Here is a 26004-nt window from a genome sequence, read left to right on the forward strand (position 1 = left end):
GAATATAAAAAAAAGTTGATTCCAAGTATTGCTCTGAGCAAAGCTACAAACAATTAAATCATAGGAATGTAAAACTATAAACGGTCTAACCCACAATTCATACACAGCTTAAATGAAAAACTTCTACCCATAGTCTACAAAAATTAATAAGTAATTCATATAAATACAAGTGTTATATCAAATTTGTACCTAGGTGTAACACCCCGAATTTTGATGTTAGAAGTTTTTGAGTTTTGTGGTTAGGGTTAGTGAGAAGGTTGCGCTTTTGTGTTTAGTTTTGCGTATAAGTGATAGAATGGGCTTGTTAGTTTGGTGGTTGAGTAATTGTTAGTGAATCTCAAGGTTTTGGGTTCGAGTTCTTATGTGAGTGTTTTGGAAAAATATTTTAGATTTGTTTTGTTTTGCTAAATAGAAGTTTTGTTTAAGTTAATATATATATATATCCATTTATTTATTATTTTAATATATTCTCTTTTTTTGGCTGGACGTTTCTTTCTATTTGTTATTTTCCTCCATCTTGGTTTTCTTTATTTTTGCCCTTGCTTTTTTTTTTAAACGGTTTTGCTGGCAGATTTCAAAGAATTTCGCTCTTTCGGTGTTGAATCAGGTGTGGGTTCCTTATCTTTCTATGTATTTCTGAATTCTTGTTTCGGCTCTGTGAAAGTCGACATTTTATGCATGTGTTCGCAAAACGGTTATTTACGACGTGGCTTCGTTGTCTTATGCTTAGAATTAGTATGATTTGAACTAATTTCAAACTATCGAGGGTTGTGAAGTGCTTCATGGCTGAAAACACATTTTTTGGGGCTATTTTAGGGTGGTTTCGTGACCATATGAGTGGCCACACAGGCGTGTGCCGATTCACACGACCGTGTGCTTTTGGGAATTAAGGTTTCAGGGCTGATTTGGGTGCCACACGGTCGTGTGGCTGATTTGGGGATTTTTGTTTATCTTTACATGGTCGTGTCCTCTAGGAACACGGCGTGTGTATTTGGGGATTAGGGTTTGAGTGTTTTGGTCCGTGTAGCTAATTTGGGAATTTAGGGATCCCACACGGATGTGTGTTTTGGATACATGGTCGTGTCTGGTGAGTACACGGGCGTATGAGACCCTCACACGGCCGTGTCTGCCCTATACTCTAGTTAAGCACAATTGGAAAGTGAGTTACACGGCCTACTCTCATGGCCATATCCCCGGTCCACACGGCCGTATGCCTCTATCACACGGCCGTGTGCCCCTATTCACACGGGTGTTTGACCCTCCACACAACCAAAGCACACAGTTGTGTGATCCTAAGGCTCTTATTTTGGTTTTGTGTGTGTTTCTGATCGGAAGATGTGTCTGTGTGCTTCAACCCTTGTCTAAGCTATAGTAAGGGTAGTTAAGAATCCGATTTAGGCTACGGCTTATGTTTTATTGTAATTGTTGTGTGAGATGTCTGACTCTGAACCTAGTTGACTGGGTGTGTGTGTGTGTGCATATCCGTTCTGTCTGACTGTCTGCTAATTTGTCAATGTTCTGTGAGATTGTGTGCATACATACACTTGCATAAAGTAGAGTTTTGGGTGGGATTGTGAAAAGAAGGAAGATTGTTTCTGTTCTGATTTGGCAGTTTAATTGCAAGCTTATTCGTACAGCGGTTTACCGCACTGTACCACACGTACGTCAGCTTCGCTGCGTACCATTATCTGATCTGGCAGTTTAAACTGCAATATGACTATACAGCGGACTACCACATTTGCACTATACTGCATATACTCTAGCTCTGCTGCGTATTATTGTCTGAGTGACTTAGTCCACATACATGGTGTGCAGGGATGGATGGGCATTTCGAGGTCTTGTGTGGTGTGTTTTGGTTGGATGAGCTTAATCAACTCTTATGGGGTGTGATCGGGGGACAGAGAGGTGTATTGGCTGGATGGGTGGGTTTCAGTACTTGACTGCATTCATATGCATCTGTTTGGGTGTAAGACTATTTGTCTGTGTTCTATTTGTCCAAACAACACTTGTGTTCAGTATTCTGGGTGTACTTGGTGTGCTCTAACTGTTATGTATGTTGAGGTGTTGGTTCTATACTGTGTCTGTTTCTACATATATCTGTAAGTATACTCTGCTACTGATTTGTCGTCTAGAGTTCTCTTCCGTAAGTATGTTGTTTTTCGTTTGAACTCACACTAAGCTCATGTAGCTCACCCCCTTAGTGTTTTTTCTTTCAGGTACATTTCTAAATTCTGACGCTGGAATCGGTATGCGGAGGTCTCGGGCAGTCTTGGTGAAAAATAAATTATCAGTTTGTATTTTCAGTTTCTATTTTGTATTCGGTTTTTGAACTGTAAGGTTTTATAAAATTATGGTACAAGTTCCGGTTATATATTAAACTTAACTATAATTTTACTAACTGAATTTTAAAACGATTAAATGTTTCAGTTCGATGTGATAACTTGTTTTGTAAAAATTTACCTATGATCACTTCGGTGATCAATGTAACATTCGGGATTCGGTCTAAAATTCTAGGCCGGGTTTAAGGTATTACACTAAGAAAAAGATAAAATGAAGGAAAGAAACTTATTTTGAAAAATCCGTTTTAGTAATAAAAAAATCAAGTAGTAAGAAGGAAGAAAGAGGTACAACTTCATCTTTTTTACATTTATTAATAGACTAATACCTTAAACCAATATAAAATAGGGTTAATTTTGTTGGAAAAATATGATTACAAAACAAAATCATTAGCATTGACTAGAAAATAAACCAAGGGTAAATAAAAGAAAAAATCATTGTGCCGTGGAAGAACCACTGCCTTTGAAGCAAATTCGTCCTGATCGGTGTAATCGTGTAGTGGACGTTGCCCCCAAGGTTAACACAGAACTTCAATATTTTTACAGTCAAATAAGGAATGTAGAACACAATTGGTATTGTTCTTCTCTAAGGAATTAAGAAATAAGATAAAAATAAATTTTTAAAGCTGGTCGAAAAAACTTGGCTAGAAAAGTCACACTAGGTTCAATTCCCAAGAAAGGTTGGCAGGGTCATAAATGGTCTTGCTTAAAATTTAATCTTCTAGACAGAAATTTCCTCTAATGTAATTATAGTAAAATGCTAGAGTTTTAGAGAAAAGAAGAATGAGATAAATGTGAAAAATGAAGAAGCCTAGGTTTGTTACTTGTGTAAATGAAGAGAAATGACCTCCTATTTATAGGATTCTCAAAAGGGCAAAATGGAACAAAAAATTCAATGGTCATATTGCAACGATCAGAGTCCAACGTTCATATTCTAACGGTTAGATTCCAATGGCCATATTATAATGGTCAAATTCTAACAGTCATATTGTAACGGTCAGATTCCAACGGTCATATTGTCACTATCAGATTCCAATGACCATATTATAATGATAAGATTTTTGCATTACCAAAAAATTGTCTTAATATTTTTTAAAACTTTTCAATCTATATGAGAAAGAAACTTTCTCACCTTTTATCATGGGAATCACATTGTCATATTCATGGGAAAATAACTCCCAAAGAAAAGTTAGATTCTAAGGAAAGTAAATAAAATTTGACATACCAACTATTGGAATCACTTTCCAACTAATTAAATTCTTAGGAAATTACTACTTTTTATCATACCAAACATTACCTAACGTGCTTGGTTAGATGGAAAAGTGAAAGAATGAAAGGAGGGAATGAATAAATGCAAAAAAAAAAAAATAGTGTGCTTGATAGAAAAAAAAAGTGAGAGGAAAGAAAATAACAGAGGGGTCCTTTTTCATCCTAATGCATAAAACCAATCATTCCAAATTGAAATGAAGATAGAAGTGTATGTTAGTTCAAAGTATACATTTTTCAAATGTTTTATTTTATTTTCTTTCAATTCTCAACACTATCGAGTAATAGAGGGAAAGATATTTACTTTTTCTTGCCATTTTTTTATCTTTCCTACCAAACACACCTATGAAAAGAAAAATTATATTTTCCAATCTTTCTATTTGTTCAACCTTTATTTTATTTTATTTTTTAATTTTTTTTCCAAAATCTGTTACGAAATGATAGAAGCTACATATAATTTTTAAAAATGAGTACTTTGTTTCTATTATTTTTCTTCAGTTTCATCGTTTCCGTATGGTTTTCCTCAAAGATCTCTTAATTCTTTGATTTTTAAAAAATATTAAAAATAATATAGAGACTAAAGCGAGTTTGGGTAAGGCACTTATCTCTTTTAATGAGTTTAAGTACAATTTGAGGTTCATATCTCACGTTGAGCCAAGTTTAGAGAAATATAAAAATATATTAATACTACATATTGGTTTGAAATTAATCTAACCTAACCAATCGAGACCTCTATTTAAGAGAAATAAATTAAAATGCGTCATAATTTGACAAATATATTATAATTAAATGGTGACTTTTTAATAATTTCTCTACAAAATTGAGGTCTCTTAATCAAGTAATGCTAAACACAATCAACGCTTTTAATAAAGAGAAAGTAGTATTAAAACATTTATATTTATAATCTTATAGTCCATAATATTATATATGTTTCATGAACCTAAAAGATTCTTAAGTTAGGATTATCATTTAGCAGCAGCCTTTCTGTCTGATTATGAGGCAGCAAGTACATGATAATATGGAATCCACTTCTGAACTTATATATAGAGAGTAGTCAACTAGTTAGTTGCAATACAAAAAGCACAAAAGGATATTGCATATTTATTTTATAATTTATGTTTGAATTTTGTAATCATCTCTCTAAATAGTATCATTTAAAGTACTTGATATTAGAGATTATTATATTCATGAAGTAACTTCTAGGTTAAAGTTAAGGTATAGAACGTACAAGAAAAGAAGGAAATTTCAGGTATAAAAAAGAATAAAATGCTTAAAATAATCAATAAGATGATGGAATTATTAATTATTAAAATCAAGGGCAAAATTAGGTGTAAAAGCCGATTTTTTATTTAAAATTTAAAATTATTTTTTTAATTTAAGGGAATATGTTGTTTTTTGAGAGAATAAGGGAAAGCACGTCCAGTTAGGCGTGCTTTCTGTACAGATAGAAGAAAAGCTCGTCCAGCTGGGTGCGTTTTCCTCCCACCTGTACAAAAAGCGCACCTAGTTGAACGCGCTTTCCCTTTCTCTCTCCTAGGGTTAGATTTTTTAATATTTTTAGATTTAGGGTTTAAATAAATTTAAGGTTTTTAATAGGGTTTAGGGTTTTTTTGGTTTAGGGCTTTCTAAAAGGATTTGAGGTTTTCGACTGAAATCGAGGAATTTCAAAGATAGTTTTGAGGAGTCGAGGATGTGATATTGCATCTTATGACACATACATTTCATATGTCATGGCTGGATAGAAGAATCACCTTAGAAACCCATTTTGGGGGAATCTGGTTTCAGGGTGATTGTGCTTGATAAGACTAAGGGTCGCAGTTTAAATGGAGGTTCCAACCGGCGACCGTGATGCTGTCACAGGTTCGAGTATAACCGGGGGCGAGTTGACGGTCGTTATGTGATCATGAGTCCAAACTTTTTGGATACTCCACAAATGATGTCATATATACCATACATAAGATTGATGCCATAATCATAGGGAAAATAGATAGATTTTCAGAGTGTCAATGTATTTTTTTCTCTATTTCCACGCAATCGATATCTTTAACCTTTCATTCTTATCTGAAGACTGACATCAAGTTGGACACAAGAAGACACTCAGGGGGAGAGCAGATGTTTCAGTAGAACTAGAGGTCAAACTCGAGTCAGCGCGATAATGATTGTAGTTATTAATGGGTTGTCTAATAACGACAACCACTATCAGCCCAAAAGGAGCATCACCTTTACTCCATCAAAACAATCGTTCCCAGCATAAGAGTCCTTCTGCATCCATGATGGTGCCGACCTTCAAATAAAAAGGAAGGTTAAAGGTATCGGTTGCCTGGAAATGAAGAAAAAATTACGTCGATTATAGTGGGAAGGCCTACAGGTTTTCCCTATGAATATGCCCTCAAACTTCTGTATGTTATTTATAAGGCAACATTTTTGGGTATCCAAAAAGTTTGAGCTCGTGGCCACATAACAATCGTCAACTGGCTCCCCCATTATACCTCGATCCAAGGTCGTATAAAGGTCACCGATTGAAACCTTCACGTATACTACCACCCGTGGCGTACAAAGCAAAATCACCCTGGAACCCGACTTTCTCAGGATAGGCTTCGGAGGTAATAGTTCCATCTCGGCATGATATATGAAATGTGTACAGCTCAGAGCGATATCACATTATCGACAACTCAAAAATGCTTTGAACATCAACCAAAAATTTTTAGCGACAGAAATTTTTAACACCGAGAAGTGTTTTATAGAGGAGGGATGAAGAGGCTCTGGTAGAAGATGTTTAAGAGACAATGAAGCATGGAATGAAAGAGCCTTTTTAAAGGCGTGGGGGAAAGGCTGGATTGCAAAGTAGAAATTTCCCACGTTCCAAAAAGCACTGTAGGAGTTGCGTCTTCTAGGAATATAATCAAAATGTTCCTAAAAAAGGCTGAAAAAAGTAGGGCGCGTTTTCTCTAACCTTTTTCTAACTCAATATTTAAAGAAGGAGGTTGTAGATAATTTTTGTATAATTGATGCACTTTTCAAGGTGTCGAATACTATTATGAGCACTATTTTAATAAAATTATATAACATTAGGAACACACTACTTTTTTGGTATTATTAATCCAATTCATGACTGATATTAAAATGAGTTGATGAATGAAATTCGATTATTAATCCAATAACAAAAGAAAAATACAATGTTGAAATGAAAATATATGTTTCTTTTTTTTTATCTCATATGTATTTACATAGCAATAGTAATAAAAAAATACGTCAATCGCGTCGTAGCGGAGAATGTATGCCACAGGACGGTGGACAACGATCGCGAGGAGGATTTTTTTGTATAACAAGAGATGTAGTCCTCTAAATTTCCTCATTGCCACCGTCCGCGTCATCATGGAAATCACCCCCACCTTATTGCTACGGGTTTCCTCTCTGTGTTGATCTTGGTCTTCGTCTTCCTATTCATATTCGTATTCATCTTCTTCTTCTCCATTGTCTCCACCGCCTTCCAATGTGCTTGAATGCAGTGTCGTCTGAGCCTTCTATCGTGTATCTTCTACTCCATCAAGAGACGGTTGAGCCGATGACCCACCGTGATAGAACAATGATGTGTGCGGTGTTTATGTCACTACAGGTGTGTAAGTGTAAGGTGCAACAAAATTGGGATACATCGATATTAACAAGAGCATCGACATTAACATCGCCGTCTGTATCAGCGTCATAATTGGTGATAGTGCATGTGTCAGCATCTGGCCCGACATTTGGGTTGGCATCGGAGTATAGAATGCAAAGGGCTTTAGTGGCTCGAAATATGTACCTATGGGAACAAAAAACTCGCTACGTATGGTGGTGATGCGTAGTATAGTGCTTGTGAAAAAACACTGGGTTAGTGAAATGTACAGGGAAAAATGGAGTGAACTAACCAGGATATTACATGGACACAGGCAGTGCTTCTTAGGGCAAAGCCGATGACGAACCTACCATGCGACCGAATTTAGCCCTACACTGTTCCTGGCGTAGTTGTCGTTGCCTCTTCCTACTCCTTGCCTTCAGTAATACAGATAGAGCTTGTGGGGGAGTCTGAACCACGGTAAGTACTCCAAACAAGCCACCATGGCTGCTGGGAAAAACGGTTCGCAGAGGGGTAAGAAATCCATCCTATGATCCCAAGCCTTCGATGTACTCCTTGTGCAGCTCTTGCCAATTCTCATCATTCTTCCCGTGTATGCCCACCTTGTGCAGCTCCTTCAAGTCTTGCAGTAGCAGCGAAATTTGTTGCTTCCACCGGAACTATCGCATCACCCCGTCCGACTCTTGCATTTATCAATGGCACTTTCGCATCCCACATCCCTCTCTTACCCAACACTTCTGGTGGGATACAAGATATGATGTCAATGTTGGCTTATGACATTCATTCAAACTAAAATGAATAATTTTAAATTTCGTTATGTACGAACTTTTCTTTTACAAATCATGGCATGATTAATATAGGTTCGAAAGAATAAGTAACAAACCTCGGCTTCCGAGTGTTGATCTAACAATAGCCTAATATCTTCCAGCTCCTCGGGTAGTCCCACGTAACTCGGCCCATGGTTCCACTTGTAAAAGCGATATGTTAGTTCAAACATATGATAAATAAAAACATTTACCATACAAACTAAGTATTTATTAATAAATGATCTTTACCTTGTCACCAACGGAAACATGTATAGGTCATTCACTCATGGACGTAGAAATGGTAGTCGCCACTAGGCCCACGATTGCAGTAGGAGCAGGTAACCACTATTGACATCTTATCCGATTTTGTGGGCCGACACAGCTCTCGATATAATGTGATCAACACGGCTGATCCCGAACTCAATTTTCCGCATTCTTTGAAATCTACTAGATGTAGTAGCCACCTGATGTGTACCGAATTTCAAGATTTATCAGGCATTAAAATACCCCGGATTAACTAAAGGATGAATGCTCGAGCGTACTATTCTTTGACGACCTCAGTCGCATCCACAAGAAGCTTATCAATTTTCTTCGCCAACCAACTCATCGATATCCAACCACCATTAAACTTGTTCGGCACCTTCCCCAATAATGTCGTGCAGAAATCCTCTTTATCGAGAATGATCGCTACTCTTGTGACGATTGGCTCATCCATTAGCAAACCAAGTTATATTGCCATGTCCTTCAGTGTGATTATACACTCGCCACATGGAAGATGAAAATTGTGTGTCTCGGGCCTCCATCTTTCCACCAATGCGTTGATGAGTCTAGGATCGAGGTTACAGCCCCCAAGCATACGAAACACATGCAAAAATCCTGCCTCTTACAAGTAACCACGAATGGCGGGGATTGGAGGCTTTGCCAAATGATGAATGCCTCCAAAACACGATCATCTACCTATTTATAAAGACAAAAAATTTATTTTAATTTATAAAAATTATTTTTTATTTAACTTAACCGAAAATAATGAAAATTAAATTGTTGTCTTACCATTACTACTCGAGCGACGAAAATGTGCTTGTTGTCAAAATGAATTAGAAAGGTTGTCATTTGTGAAAACTTAATCTGAACAAATCAAATTTGAAATAATTTAAAAAAAAAACTAATATTTTAACACGAGAATATAAAAAAAATTGAACAAAAACTTGAAAATTTTGAAAGAGTTGAGAGAATTAGGAGATTTGAAAGAATTAGGAGAATAAGATGTCAGTGAAAAAAATAATTTTGGGGGTATTTATAGGTAAAAAAAATTAAAACGTTGGCCTTTTTAAAATTTTTCACCGTTGCAAGGGCAATGGTTGTATGAACGTTGAGGGAAAGTGAATCCAGTTGTGCACACCTTCTGTACATGATGGGCATCGAAACCACCAAAAATAATTCCCACAAAACAACTTTAATTTTTAGTAAAGAGTGGTAGTAGGATCGAATCCACAGGGATTGGATATCGTAATCAACTTCTACATTCACTTATGAACAGAATATTTGTCGCGTCAAACGTCGTGTCAAGAGTCATGCCTACGACTCCAAACGTACTTACAAAAAAAAACAATTAAATTGGTGGAGTTTGAGAATGTTTAAGAAGGTAAAATAATCTAATCACCTTAAGTAAACAATTGAATACTATTGAAAATAAATGTAACTGGAAATAAATTCAGACTTATGTAAACAGATAAAATAAGCCTTAGCCTTAGACTCGGTAAATTTCGTATCAAGAATTGATCCTCGAAAATTAATCTTCTCTTCCAAACGATAAGCTAGTTATAGCAGTTAAGAACGTCCTAACCGCCAATTCCTCCTCTAGTAGCTGGTTCTAGTACGACCTGCAAACCAACCATTACCGATTATCTAACTGAGATACACGCGTTCCCGATTCAAGATTTCGGCTGCCTTGCATTCTGAAGAACCCAACTCAAATTAACAGCCTCAACCAGTGGGTCGTTTTAATCTGATCACTTCTTCCTCGATTTGTTCTCGGAGATCCAAATACAGCATGGCCAACTCGTTCCTCCAACTGTCAGCTAACACGGCTCCACCCCAACGTGCACTTTTTGATTTGTAATCGAGTTAACCTTAAAGGATGAGTTGTCAATCCCGATACTTAAGAAAAGAATGAATACCGATTGAACGGATTTTAGCACGAATTCGTATCTCACGATTCCCGACCGGAAAGAACACCGGCCTAAAGCTAAGTTAAAATTTAGTGAAGCATGAATTTATTCATGCTTGTAAGTTGTGGAGGTTGATTGAATTTGTATGATAATGGAAGAGATTGGGGAATAAAAGGACTTGGAAAGCAATTGGATGAATTTAAAAAAAAATTGAAATGAAATAAACAAAATTCCCATGTCAAATTGAAAGAGAAAAGAAAATAATTCAATTCCAAATGGAAATAGGAAAAGAGAATAGAGAATAATTCAATTCCAAATTGAAATAGGAATACAAAAGTAATGGATGATTTCCTAAGAACATAAAGCCCCTATTTATATACATGGGGTTTACTAAATTTAGCCTAAACTAATTTAATATAAAATCAAAAATAAAATAAAAATAAAAATAAATAAAATAAAATAAAATATTTCTATACTTTTACAAAGTCAAAATCTTTGATGTGTCCTTGGTTTCCTCCACCTTTTTGATTTGGCCCCATTTCAATGTTTGTGTTTCAATTTGGCCCCCTTTTAGCTTGTTTTTGACCAATTGCATCCCTGGCAAGTTTAAATCATAAAAGCACTTAATTAGCAGGGTTCAGTTCAAAAATAAATCAATTTAAACACAAAAAATTATGCAAATTAACATGTTTATCAATAAATGTGATAGGAAAGCGCACTTAGCTGACAGAAAGCGCGCCTAACTAGATGCGCTTTCTCTTCATCTCTTCAAAAACGACATATTCCCCTAAATTAAAAAATGACTGAAAAACTTAATTAAACAAAAAATTGGATATTAAGCCTAATTTAGTCAAAATCAAAGAGAGAATCAGTATTGGTCTATCTCTCCTCGCAATTTTTTTATATAATTTTATCTTATTCTTTGCTTTACTACCCCTAGAATTCACACAATGTAGACTTGTAAGGCTCTTATATTTTATTTACATCAAGGAAAAGTTAATTAGGTCATCTAAATCCGCTAAATCTTGAACGTAATCTAATATATATTATAAGGTATAAGTTGATTGGGTAAATTGCTTTAAGAAAATTGATTGGTTAATGTTTTCTAGCATTGATGTAGAATAAGTCTCGGACTTCTAAGTTTAATTTCAATTATCATATTTTTTAAAAAAATTATATTTTATATATATTTTCTAGATTATATATATTTCTGAATTTTGTATAAAATATTTCTATATTTATATTTTTAATGAGTATATATATTTAATAAAAGAAAATATTTGTTTTTTATATAAAGCTGCCATGTGATGCTTTATGATTATCTATCAACTTTTTTTTTAATGTCTGTCAGAAAATAGGCTAAAAAATATAATGGAGGTATATTTTAGGTACTAAATTGAAAAGTGATTGATACTTTAGATATTAAATTAAAAATATATATCAAAATGAGAAAATAAATATATTTTAGAGGCAAGATTGTAAATTAAACCAATTTATAATGGGAGTGATTAAGTTTTGGTATAACTCCCAACTCGCTATATAAATAGAGTTTTGTTTTCACAACTCAGTAGTTCTTTTACCTGACCTAATGCTTAGCAGTTTAAACAATTTTTTTTTTAAATGAAGTTTTTAATATCGTTGAAATATTGTTGTGTGCAGTCTTTTTCCTCCTACCACATTATTCAATAAATATAGATATAATTTAAATATAAGTAAGAATATTATTTTAAGTAACTAAAAATATAACCAAATCATTACATCATATAAATAAACGAAAAAATTGATATTGATTTGGACTAAAACCCACGCATAAGTAATTGTACATGAATACAAGACTAAATATCCATATATGCATAATTGCACATAGTGAGATAAATATTTTTCAAATCGAACCAGTCAATCCATCAATTTATCGGTCTAACTAGTCCAATTAAAATTTTAAAAAATTATTTTTTTAAAGTTAGGTTCAACCACAGGTTCAACTAATTTTTTAGTCGATTTATGTTAGTTTGTGTCAATATTTGGACTGGTACTCCAATCAATTCTCGACCTGATTCAAACAACACTAAGTAAAACTCAAATATAGGTATGCGAATTTATACCAACTTTTGCCAACAATGCCAAGTCCTCTATCTACAAATTTTAATTTTTTTTAAATAACAAATTAAAAAAAAAATTCATATCCATGGTAAGACGGTGCGAGTGGTTTCTATTTCAACTTATATTTTCTTTGAAGTGATGTCAAGGGCTTCACGTACTAAAAACAAATTAAAGTTGCAAATAAAAAATATATTAGGGGTATTTAGGGTTTTTAATTTTTAATGATTATTATTTATTAAATATTTATTTTTATAATTTCAATTTATTTTTAAAATATAATAATTCTTTTAATAAATTATTTTATCAACAAAGATGATTAAATTGAGATTTTTTTAAAAAATTAAAATTTAATATTTAGGATTGAATATCAAATTTTGTCCAAATATAAAAACTAACCCATATTTTAACCTTCTAGATATTCTCTTACCACTAAATTAAAATCTCATTGACTATGATGTTTAAATTTAAAATCTTTTTTTAAAATCTCTCATGGATGTATATATCAATCACCCCCAAAAAAACTCAAAATTTTATTGTTTGTTTCTTTTGAAATTAGAGATATGAACAAATCTTTGTTAAACACTAAGAAGTGAAATTATTTTGAAAGGATAAAATTAGAATATTTCTTAAAATATTTTATCAATCATTAATTCATTATTTTATATTGTTTTAATCGTCTTATTCACCTTCTCAAGATGGTGTTCAGGTATTCTCTTGAAATTGTAATTGCAAAATTCAAATAATCTAATTTTAGGCAAAATTGAAGTAGTGCATGAAATATTTACTAGGAAACTATTGCAAAGTGACCATTCTTGTAGTGGGGAACTCAACTTGCAGAGCCATGAGCTCACTTGAAGCTGCGAGTTCATCTAAGTCTACGAGATCTACACTTGCGAGCTTATTAAAAGATGTGAGCTCAACCCAAGTTGTGAGCACATCAGAGTCTGAGCTGTTAAGTTTTTTGGTGAACCCCCAGTTGAAGTGCAAGCAGGGTTCACATATGTTGATATCGATGTTTTGTTTAGCCTACTTGTTTAAGATTACTTGTTAAAGCAAGCAGGGTTAGTATTGCTTTGATGTTTTTAGGTACTAATTTATCTAATTAGTTTGCGTACAAGTTTTATCTTTGCATTTTCATGGTGATTCAGTGGGATTTATTCATTATTTTGTAACCAATACACCTATATATTGTAATACGTGTGGAATGATGATGATGATTATAAGAATTTGATGGCAGTTCAAATCTGCTAAATATTTCATTTGGTTTTCTCTCTATTTTTCATTTTTACATTCTTTCAACTCACAAAACACCAACAATTGGTATCAAAAGCCTAAGTCTTTGAGGGTCTTGTGTGTGTTTTTCTTGTTGAAAAGAGTATTGATTGTATCTTGTTTGTATTGCAATGTCATTTGGAAGTTTTACACCACCTCCACCTCCTATCTTTGCTGGAGAGAACTGCCAAATTTGAGTAGTGAAGATGAAGACGCATCTTCAGGCATATGACTTGTGGGAAGTTGATTCAGATAGAGAACCACCACCTTTGCAAGCTAATCCAACTATAGCTCAAATTAGACAACACAACGATTAGGCTGCTAAGAAATAAAAGGCTTTGTCTTGCCTTCAAAATGGTGTGTCTGATGTTTTTTTCACAAAAATCATGTCTTGTGAAACTCCCAAACAAGCCTAACATAAGTTGAAGGGGGAGTTCCAGGGAACTGAGAAGACAAGGCAACAACAACTTTTGAATTTGATGAGAGACTTTGAAAACCTGAATATGAAAAAGACTGAAATGATCAAGCAGTATGCAGACAAGATCATGTCCATTGTCAACAACATAAGGCTACTTGGCAATCAGTTAATGACAGGAGAATTGTTGAGAAAGTCATCACAGCATTACCAGAGAAGTATGAATCCAAGATCTCATCTTTTGAGGACTCAAGAGACTTGATAACAATCTCTTTGTCAAAGCTCATAAATGTTCTATATGCATAAGAGCAAAGAAGAGGGGCACACAAAAGGTGCTTACCAAGCAAGGAGCAAGAAGAGTCCATGTTCTTCTAGCAACAAAGGCAAGAAGAAATGGAATCAAACAAAAGAAAGTCCAAAAAGAGATGATGAGAAGAAAAAGTATCCACCATGCTTTAATTGCAAGAATATGGGTCATTCAGAAAAGTTTTGCTAGACCATACCTGGTGTGCAGTGTAAAACCTGTAAGCAATTTGGCCATGATGTTAAAATTTGCAAAAACAAAGTGCAGCAGCAACAACATCAGTCTAATCATGCACAAGCTACTAATGAAAATCAAACTTAGGAGGAGCTCGCATTCACTGCTTCATGATTCGCAATCAACAACCAAGACTAGAAAAACTAGTTGATTGACAGTGGTTGCATAAGCCATATGGTTTCAGATGAAATCATGTTTAAGGAGATTGGTAGATCCTTTAGTTCGAGAACTAGAGTTGGAAATGACCAGATCATTGAAGCCAATGGAAAAGGGAGATGTTCAAGTTAGCACTCCTGCATGTACAAAGTTAATTCTGATTTTCTTTTTGTACCCGATATAGATAAGAACTTGCTCAGTGTTGGTTAGCTTTTTGAGAATAGTTTCTATTATCTTTTAAAAGAATAAATATGTTGTATCTGATTCAACTGGTCATAAGCTTATGTTAGTTAAAACGAGTGATATGAGATTTAATCTAAACTAGAACTTAGTTACCTTTAAAGCCTACTCTAGTTCAACTGATGGTACTGACTTGTGGCAAAAGAGACTGGGGCATGTCAATTACAGATTGCTTGATATGTTGTATAAGCATGGTTTGGTTGAGAACATGTCTGAAGTTGCTAAATAAACTGTAGTGTGTGAAGTACGTCAGTTTGGGAAGCAAGCAAGACTTTTATTTCTTGTCAACAGATGTATGTGGATCGATGAAGATTGCTTCACTTAACAATAACAGGTACTTCATTTTGTTAATTGATGGCTACACTAGATGAGACTTGAGAGTTGGTTAATAGACTAGTTCGCAAAAAATTCATTAGTGTGAAATGGGTCTACAGAACCAAGTTAAATGTTGATGGTTTAGTAAATAGACTCAAAGCCAGACTAGTTGCAAAAAGATTTAGTCAACAATATGGTGTTAAAAATGCTGAAACCTTTACACCAGTAGCCAAACTAGACACTATCAGGCTGTTACTGACTATGACAACTCAGAAGGGGTGGAAAATACATCAGCTTGATGTAAATTCTACATTCCTCAATGGTATTTTGAAGGAAGAATTTTATGTTGAACAACCACAATGATTTGTAGCTGGTGGCGAAGAGCATATGGTATGCAGGCTGAAGAAAGTTTTGTATGGCTTGAACTCCGGGAGCTTGGCATGAGAGAGTTGACAAGCATCTAGCGAGCTTGGGATTTGAAAGGAACATCAGTGAGCCCACTTTGTATGTGAAGAAAGAAGGGAAGAAGACTATGCTGATAGTGTCATTGTATGTTCATGATATGCTGATAACTGGAAATGGTGGAAATCTAACAGAGTTCAATAAACAGATGCGAGTTGAATTTGAAATATCTAATCTTAGAGACATGACTTATTTTCTTGGTCTGGAAGTGTTTCAGTCATATCAAGGTATCTTAATTAGTCAAAAAAGCTTTGCTTTGAAGATCTTGAACAAATTTTGTATGGAAAATTGAAAGCTAGTAGGGACACCCATTGCTCAAGGTGAAAACTCTCAAGCCATGGTGAACTTGAAAGAGTTGATGAAAGCAATTACAGGAGCCTTATAAGATGTTTTCTTTATTTGACAACATCGAGGCCAAATATTATGTTTTATGTTAGTCTACTTTCGAGGTTACTTTCGAGGTTTATGCACTTTTGCAATGTGGTTCATTTTAAAGCCGCGACAAGAGTTTTCAGGTATGTCAAAGGAACCCTGAGTTACAAAGTTGAATATGTGAAAGAAAAGGAACTAAGTTGACTGGTTTCACAGACAATAATTGGGTTGGTTCTGTGGAAGATATGAAGAGCACTTCAAGGTACCTCTTCAATTTGGGATCAAGTGTATTCAGTTAAAGCTCAAGGAAGCAAGAGACTATTGCACAATCAACCACTAAAGCTGAGTACATCACAACAGCTGCAGCTATAAGCCAAACACTTTAGCTAAAAAGGTTGATGTCTGATTTAAATCTTAAGCAAGTGGCGGCAACAAAGATATATTGTGACAATCAATCTACTGCTGCAATTGTAAAGAATCTTGTCTTACATGGCTAAACAAAACACTTCAAGATAAAATATCATTTTGTTAGAGAGGTTAAGCAATCAAATGAAGTAAAGTTGGTTCATTATAGTTCAGATGTTCAACTTGCTAAAATTCTCATAAAACATCTTGAAAATTTGAGATTTGAGAGGCTAAGATATGATATTGGAGTTTGCAGCATTACGGCCAAAGAAGATTGTTGCGAAGTGGCCATTCCTACAATGATGAACTCAACTTGCAGAGCCACGAGCTCACTTGAAGCTGCGAGCTCATATAAGTCTGAGCTCTACACTTCCGAGCTCATTCAAAAGATATGATCTCATTGACAGCTATAAGCTCACCCAAAGACAGGAGCTCATCAAAGATGCGAACTCAACCCAAGTTGCGAGCACATCAAAGTGTAAGCTGTTAAGTTTTTTGGTGAACCCCAAGTTGAAGTGCAAACGGGGTTTACATATGTTGATATCGATGTTTTGTTTAGCCTGCTTGTTTGAAATTATTTGTTAAAGCAAGCAGAGTTGATGTTGATTTGATGTTTTTAGTTACTTATTTACCTAATCAATGTGTACAAATTTTATTTTTGCATTTTCAAAGTGATTCAGTGGGATTTATTGATTATTTTGCAACCACTACACATACGTATTGTAATAGGTGTGCAATGATGATGATGATAACAATTTGATAGCAGGTCAAATCTGCTAAGTATTTCCTTTGCTTTTCTCTCTATTTTTTATTGTTCTGTTCTCTCAACTCACAAAACACCAACAGAAACTGCAACTTCAAATTGCTCATCAGGGTTGAACCGAAATACAAACAAAATAAGATATAAGCTCAGGCAACCAAATGAAGGACAATTCCAAACCAGCCTTATATTATTACAATTCCAAGCAAGATTAATGCCCGTGCCAACATCATCAAGCATCTCATTTTGATATCCCTCTATGTTAGAGATGTTATATATTGCAAGTAAAACAGGTTTCTTTTTTTATTATTAACTAAGGATAGGGAATGAGACGGCTAGAAATTAAATTTTATAACAATAACAAATACAAATGTATTTCTTTTCCTTCATCCGAGTTTTGTACAATCACTTCCCCATAAAAAGACTTCTTCCCTGATTCTCTTTCCAGTTTTCTTTTTCCTTAATAAAGCTAAATTACTCAGATCAAAATTTAAGCTACCCTGAACCTAACAAATTAGTTAGAAATGTGGAACAAGTAGGTAGATGGAGACAAAAAGATAACATAACAAGCAGGAAATCTCATTTTCTCTTAACTTTCTTGGAGGACTTGCCTTTGACGCCTAGATATCTCTCTATATCCTCATCATCATCTCCGCCCCTCCTCTTTTTTGTGCCTCCAATTTCTTTAAGTTTCTGCAGTGTTGAATAAAAATAAAATTGTCATCCAAGAAAGAGTTCACAAAAATGCTCTGAAATTTCAAATAAACAGCAAAATCAAAATACTATAGAACAAGAAATACAAGCAAATAGATGAATCCATTACAAGGAAGACATTCTACATGCTATTTAAGTAACTCTTCGGGATGAAATAAAATTAAGTATGGAACATTATCAAACATGGAATATAATATAAATCACATTTTACTTTCAAATCAAATATGAAAATATAGACAGCTAAAAGAAACTTGGGTTACCATCTGTGATAGTCTCTTGGCTTCTGTGACACTTTCTAAGTACTGCAAGACTTCCTCTTCTTGAGCAGGATACTCGGGTAACTTTTTGCCTGGAATAGAGAGAAAAAAACAAAAAGGTTACTCTGTTGGACAAGCTACTCATCAACTAACATCCTAGCAATAAGTTTAACAACTGTGGCATACCAATAAGCTTTTCTATCTGAAGATACCACTCCAGCTCATACTGATTGACTAGTGAAATAGCAACACCAGATCTTCCAGCACGAGCTGTTCTACCCACACGATGGATGTAATCCTGTGCCCACAAAAAATTAGCCAAAAAAGGAAGCAAAGAATACACAAAATTGTTGTGCACTTTATCCTTTTAAAACCCAGATCATTTGTAGGATAACAGAATGCATGCTTTTTCAAGGTCTAGAATATGCAAAAACTAACCTTAGAGTTTGTAGGGATATCATAATTAATAACCATATCGACAGATGGGATGTCCAGTCCTCTACTAGCAACGTCAGTGCAGACAAGAACATTACACTCCCCAGACTTGAACTTATTCAAGGCTCCTAGCCTCTTTGCCTGTAAATACAATATGTTGGCAAAGTCCACAAGTTATGGTTAAAAAACAATTTTTTTTTTTTTTTTTTTTTGGGTGGGGGGGTTCTGGGTGGGGTGGGTTGCAATCTGCAATTCTAGAGCAAAAGCATAAATTATGAATTAGTATATCATTGAAAGAAAAAGATACCTGAGTCATTTGACCGCTAATAGGAATGGCCCTTATATTAAGATTCCGAAGAATAAAAGCCAAAAGGCGAGTTGCATCACAAGTTCGAGTGAAAACCATAGATGTACATCCAGACATCTCAGTCAAAATATAAACAAGATAGCAATCCTACAAGCACAGAAAAAATATATATATAAAAATAAATGCATTTAGATATCTAGGAACAAAAAAGTAACAATGTAGAGATCTTTCGTGCTTCATCCATTTATAGAACTAACAGAAAAGAATTATCACGAATAGATCACTATCTAGTTCCAACTACAAAAAAAATAAATTCCTTATTCAACCTCAAAGCATGCACAACGAAACACTCATAACTACTAGCACTATTTGAGACTTCATCCTTTGAAGTCTGCCAAAGATTCTCAGGCCTAGCTTATGATGACCTATGTTTGCTCAAACTGGGGTCTGGTGCTAATATTAATATTTAACATGTCAGTTTCCAGGAACTGATGACAGCTGAATACAGCTATCAAGAGTCCAAAAAGGAAAAGGATGTGAAATTTAGTTCAAGCTATGGCACTAAGATTTAAAAGTTTTAAGATACAAGAATTGAATCACACAAATCATGGGTCCTTTAGCTGCAGGATAAGTTTAGAAGGTTCCAGAAAGATTTCTTGCACACCACCCTGGGGTGACAAGGTGTGCCAGACCTATGACACATTCACCACCAACTCAAGTTATTATATATTATTTTCATATTACTTAAACAAACTCAACGAAATTTATGACTAAAATCAAGTGCATCTAGTATAACATGGACTAAAGAGTTCACTCAATCTTTTTCAGTAAGTTTATCTCTCTCAAAGATAGAATTTCAGCACACAACCATTATAGTTCATATCTTTGAAGAAGAATTTTAAAGCTAAGAAGATTAAGCAACCTTGTACTTCGCAGGTATAAACCGGTATTGCTGCTTCAATGTGTCAACAGTAGAATATTTTGAGGCAGCTTCAATCTAAAAAGGAAAAGAACAAACTGAAAGTCTTGAGAAAATTAAAATTAGATAGGGAGATCGCAGAAAATTTTTGCTTGAATAGCATCATCAACCTTCACAGGATTTCTCAGACATGCCCTTTGCAGCTTCTTCACCTATAAAATCAACATTGTAGTCAAACTTTCATTAATAAATAAAGATATCCATAATGTAAAGATCAGATCAAATTGTGAAAATACTGTTCCCTAATGGCAGACTAAATAAGGCAACACGAGAGAAAAACAAAAACATCCATAGCCACATGGTATAATATATTAGATAATTTTAAGGTCAAAATAAGAAATCATATGCATACAAGTACTGCAGCAGTAAAGAGCAGCCAATGCACTAATTCCTTCCTTTTGCAAAGGTATTAACTAACAATAACCAAGATCAAACTAAGCCTTTGATTACAAGATTCAGCTACAGAGATCTTAAAAGTCTATTTTGTAGTTTTAATCCACTTCCAATGTGAAACAGAAAATAGCATATGGACATGTTTCTTATAGAATACATAAAATATTTGTTTCCCAGTTATACCTTTTCTGGTCATGGTCACAGAAAACAACATGTGCCTACCACGAGGAACAACATTCAAGATAGTATATGGACATATTTCTTATATAATATGTAAAATGTTTGTTTTCCCCCACATACCTTTTTGGTCATGGTTGCTGAAAACAAATACGTGTGCCTATCCCGAGGAATAACATTCAAAATATCGTCAAGTGCTTTCTCAAAATCCTCATTCAGCAACCTATCTGCCTCGTCTAGGACCTATCAAATACATGCACATATTATTTCAACAATATATACATAACAAACGGTCAACAAGAAATGAAAGTTACAAGGTAAGTGGTTTAACACTCATTCACTCCAATTATATCAAGCAACAACGCTAACATGGATGTCAAGAGACATTGGCATTCATATCATGAAGGCAAAATTTAACAAGTAAAATTTGGCAGTTCAACAATGGAAATTTTATTTAACAGAACGAGCAAGACACATAACACAATAGATTTATTTAAGCTAAAAGACAAAAGACAAAGGGATGCCTCAAGAAAAAGGGGGGAAAAAGAATAACAAAACTTTCATAAAATAAGAATGAGTCATTTTAAAAACAAAATCCTCTTTCAAACTAAAACGTGACCATGAATATTAAATAAAAAAGGCAGAGATAGAAGAATTTCTTACCAAAAATTTTAGCATACGAAGAGAAAAACCTTTAGTATTGGTTAGGTGATCCACAAGGCGTCCAGGAGTTCCAACCTACAGTGCAGATTTCAATCATTTATAAAAAAGAGATTCAGATGTATTCTGTGTTCTGAGATACCTATTTCCACATCAATTGTCTATGTGTGTCCTAAAAATTGATAGCAACTTAAAAACCAGCTGGATACTGACACTTTTCTCTTAATGTTTTACCTTTAAGGAAGGTTACTATCATTAAAAAATATCTTATTATCTCTAAACAAGTTTTTTCCATCAAAGTAAACACCAAGACACATGTGGTCTAAATAAACTCAGAGAAATACCAAAACCTAAGGTACATAGCCCTTGCCCTAATTCTTTAGAAGTGCTTCATAAAGAAACTAGATATCCTTGCTAACCTAGATGACATCAGTATCATACAAGGGAAATTCATTCATATAGTGCAGTCAACCAATATATCAAGATTAAAGAAGAGGACTATGATGGCCATAGATCAAGCATAAGTATACTAGATACAATGTAGCGTAATCTCTGTCACTGCATCTTAGAAAATAAACAACTTAGAGAAGGCATCAACAACTCAACACTCATATATTGCAATCAAGTTATCTATCTAACTGTTATATGCTGCTTTTTAATAGCAATCAAGTTTTATACCACAGGTCAACCAACCTAGATCCTTTATCCAAAAGTTACTTAAAAGTTCTAGATAATATGTCAGGGGAAGAACAAATGAGCTTACAATAATGTGTGGCCGCTTCCCAAGGGCAATTTGTTGTTGCATTATGTCCACCCCTCCAACAAGCTTTCAAGATTAAGAATCACAATTCAAGCAATCCAAATAAGTTCTTTATGATGAGAAAAAATTAAGACAAAATTTTTGAGGCCAGCAAACAACCGCCATACTTTAGAATGTAAAGCATAAACTAAAAACCAGTCAAATGAAAACTCAATCCTATTAGAAAGCAAACAAAAATCATTTAAAAGTAACCATCTTGTTAACAATCGGATATAGTTTAACGGGAAACCTACCACAGCACATTTTAAACTAATCCCAGATCCTAAAGCTTCAAACTGTTCAGCAATTTGGATTGCAAGCTCCCTGCAACAAAATAATAATAATGATTAAACCAAACAATATTCAACAAGACAAAAATACTTTTAAGAACGAAATTAAGTAACTTGTTTAATATCAGACCGTGTTGGGGAAAGCACCAAAGCAAAAAACACAGGCGCGGATTTATATCCTTGTTTCGAATGGCTTTCCAAAAGCGCATGAAGTATGGGAAGAGCAAACGCCCCCGTTTTACCGGAACCCGTTTGGGCAAGCCCAATCAAATCCTTCCCTTCAATACGAAAATACACACGAAATCTATTTAGAAAAAGAACAAAAGAATTTCATCAAACAAAAAAGTTAAAAGAAAAGGCGGCGAAACCTTCGAGAGCATGTGGAATGGCTTCTACTTGGATTTTGGTAGGATATTTCCAACCTAAACTGTCGCAGGCTTCAACTAATTCCTCGCATAAACCTAAATCTTTGAACGATTTCATCTCTTCCTTCTCTTCCTCAGCCATGTTTGTTTCAAACAGCAGTGTGTAATTTAAAAAAATCTTCTCAATAAAGAAAACAGAGAGGGAGAGGGAGTATGAATATGACAAAGTAAGAAGCAGTAGGATAGAAAGCACAACAAAATCAAATAAAAGCCGACGACGCTTACTGCGAAGGCAGAGCGAGCAACATAAGTTTAGGGTTTCAAAAAAATTAAAATAGGAGTAAATATGCCAGAGCTCCCTGTATTTTAAGAGACAAATACAAGCAGAGAAGGACCAAATTGACACACAATCAATAAAAATGAGGCCAAATAAAAAATGTGGAGAAAAGCTAAGGACTCATCAGAATTTTTTATTTTGTAAAAGTCAAAAATAAAAAAAAATCTTTTTTATTTTTTCATTTTGATTTTGATTTTATATTAAATTAGTTAAAGGCCAAAAATAGTAAATTTTATGTATATAAATAGGCCTTAATGTTCTTTGAAAAGGCATCCCTTAATTCTACATTTGATTTCAATTTGAATCTTGAATTGGAAACACATGTATCTCAGTTAGATAATCGATAAGGGTTGGTTTGCAGGTTGTACTGAGACTAGCTACGAGAGGAATAATTGGTTGTTGGATGTTCTTAACTGCTATAACTAGCTTATAGTTTGGAGAAGAAGATTAATTTTTAAAGATCGATTCTTGAACCGAAATCTATCGAGTTTAGGGCTAAGGCTTATTATCTTTGATTACAAAACCCGAATATAATTTCCAATTTAATTTCTAATTTATTTAGTTATTTATTTATGCTGTTTCAATTATTTAGTTTCAAGCATTTTAAAACTCCCCTGATCTATCTGTTTATTTTTCAGCAGGTCCGTTTAAAGTCGTGGGCACGACCTTTGCCACGACCTTCGACACGACGAACGTTCTATTCACGAGATAAACACAGAAGTTGTTAATAACATCTAATCCATGTGGACTCGACCCTATTACCACTCTTTACTACTATTTAGAGTTATTTTTGTAAGAATTATTTTTGGTGGTTATGACGCCCATCATCAAACACCATGTAAAAGGAAAGAAAAAAAGGTACTAAGACTTGTTTTTGCCTAAAGTGCAAGCTAAAAACAAGATCTAACCATTTACTGCTACACTCATCTAAGGGGAAGAACATTCCTTTCTGCTACAACTTTTGATATTCCAAACATCTCTTGGATAGTCTTTTTAAAGCAAAAGATTTGTATTCATCCATCAATGCGTTAATGAACCCATCAATGTCATCCTTTAAGTCTTCAAGGAAAGTGGCTTTCCAAGATGAAGAAGCCACTACCTGGGCTGGAACAGTACAGCGCTGATGCTTGTTTCTCAGCTTCACTTTTTTGTGTTTCTTTTAGTTTTGGAACATAACACCAATCACTAAGTATCCATCCAATAAAAAAATATGTTCTAAAGTACAAGAGAAGAAGAAAGAAAGTCTTCACAACTCATGATTTGATAATTTTTCATACAAACTGTCAAAACCTTTTTTGAAGGTCGACTTTTTGTTTTAAAATGAAAATAAGGGTCGCCACCAATTACTTTTAGGATGTGTGATTGGATCACCTCGCAATTTGATCGTTTTAATAAGAGGTTCGATTTACTAAAACAATATTTTTCGGTCTACAAAAATTTAGAAAATGGGTTTGAGAGTTGATTACGCACAAGGAAGGATTAGCACCATCGTTATGCCTAAAATTGGTACCTAATTGATTACTTCATGTCTTTAGTATTGAAAATTGAAAATTTGAAGAGATTTTAAAATACGATCCTTTATTAAGGCATTACTTAACTAAATTAATTTTTACGAAAATGGGCTTATTTCATGTTAATCGAGAAGAAAGAATCATGTCCCATAAGTTAGAGCACAATGCCTTAAATCCTCGAAATCAAAAATAAACGCCATCTGATCGTTATTTGACTCTCGTTTTTATATTTTTGAAATGGATATTCGATTATTTCGATTTCAAAAAGAAGCCATATCTCATAAGTTAGGGGCACGACTTTTCTAATTCCGAAAATAATGAATATTGCCATGATTTAAAAATTTTCCTTTTTTTTTTGTGCATCATACGAAAAACGAACGTAACGCTTAAAACGATATGCATTTACTTATTTGGGCACAATATACACATGGATAGATAATAATAATGTAAATATGGCAATATATTTAGAACATTAGAATAATATATAATAACTAAATAATGAATACTATAGTAATACTAATGTAATTAATAATAATATTAATGATCAAATCATAATAATAAAATAAATAAAGAAATCTTAAAATAAAATGGAAAATGCGTGATGAAAAAGAAAAAGGATAAATATATATAAATAAACATGACATGAGAGTGCCGAAAATAATAAAATAATAATAAAATAATAAGAATAAAATTAAAAATAAAATAATAATGACAACAATAATAAATGAATAAAAGAAATGCACAAATAAAAGGATATAAACAATATGATTTTTTATAAAAAAAGTAAATAAATAAATAATAAATAAATAAAATAAAATAAAATAGTTTGTAGAAAGGTTGGAATTAAATGGACTAAGGATTAAATTGAAATTAGAATGAAATTAGGGGATGAATTGTAAATAATAAAAAATAATTAATAAAACAGAATAAGGGATTAAAATGAAGCGTGCAAAAAGAAATAGGGACTAAATATGAAATTATCTCGAACTCCTTAAACGTGCTGTTCCATAGAGACCAAAATGAAAGAAAAATAAATTAAGGGGTAAATATTAAAAAGAAAAAAAAACTACATTGTAAATCGTCCAAAAAGCGAAAGGGCCAAAAACGCAAATAGACCCTCCCACTAAAAAACACGCGGATCCTAGGTTTTGGGTCGGGCAATTGGATCGAAGGCTAAAACGACATCGTTTTGGTGTATGAGGAAACAGACCAAAATGGCGTCGTTTTGGAGCTCTATTTAAGTTAAAAAATTTCCCAAAAAATCATTTCACTCCCATTTTTAAAAAAAAATCTGAAAACCTCTTCTTTCTCTATGGGCACAGTCCAGAATCCGGCCAAAGGAGCCATCGGGTTCTACCGTGCCGGTTATCGGTCGCCGATGATAGCTCTACCGTTCGCAATGACCGGCTAAATATAAAAGGCCACTTTTGATCGCCTTGGCCTCCTGAACTTAGATTAGAACTCGCTTTTTCAAAAAAAATCACCAAATCGCAGAAATCCTGAAGAAACCTTTCGTTTTTTTTAAATAAAAAATTTCGTCAAAATCACCTATCATC

The 26004-nt window shown here is 34.0% G+C and overlaps 1 protein-coding gene across 1 annotated transcript; it reads right to left on the reverse strand.

The window, feature by feature from the left end:
- Nucleotides 1-17571: 17571 nt before the first annotated feature.
- LOC108461098 (DEAD-box ATP-dependent RNA helicase 10-like) lies at nt 17572-22966 on the reverse strand. The gene is made up of 13 exons (XM_017760794.2): nt 22604-22966; nt 22366-22513; nt 22200-22269; nt 21910-21972; nt 21150-21224; nt 20610-20729; nt 20027-20068; nt 19860-19934; nt 18938-19084; nt 18634-18771; nt 18382-18493; nt 18199-18287; nt 17572-17917 (listed from the first exon to the last, which is right to left on the reverse strand). Exons 1-13 carry the CDS (start codon nt 22740-22742, stop codon nt 17804-17806), a joined length of 1332 nt encoding a protein of 443 aa, XP_017616283.1. The 5' UTR covers nt 22743-22966; the 3' UTR covers nt 17572-17803.
- Nucleotides 22967-26004: the final 3038 nt, after the last annotated feature.

The sequence above is a fragment of the Gossypium arboreum genome, chromosome 13, assembly GCF_025698485.1.
Source record: "Gossypium arboreum isolate Shixiya-1 chromosome 13, ASM2569848v2, whole genome shotgun sequence".
Lineage (NCBI taxonomy): Eukaryota > Viridiplantae > Streptophyta > Magnoliopsida > Malvales > Malvaceae > Gossypium > Gossypium arboreum.

Bases quoted from the DNA above. Each gene is read 5' to 3' on its own strand.
- LOC108461098 (XM_017760794.2), bottom strand. From the start codon at position 22,742: ATGGCTGAGGAAGAGAAGGAAGAGATGAAATCGTTCAAAGATTTAGGT. The intron at 20,069-20,609 runs GTATGTGGGGGA...TTGATTTTATAG, and splicing joins CAGCAACCATGACCAAAAAG to GTGAAGAAGCTGCAAAGGGC. The intron at 18,772-18,937 runs GTATCTTTTTCT...TTGTATTTACAG, and splicing joins TTAGCGGTCAAATGACTCAG to GCAAAGAGGCTAGGAGCCTT.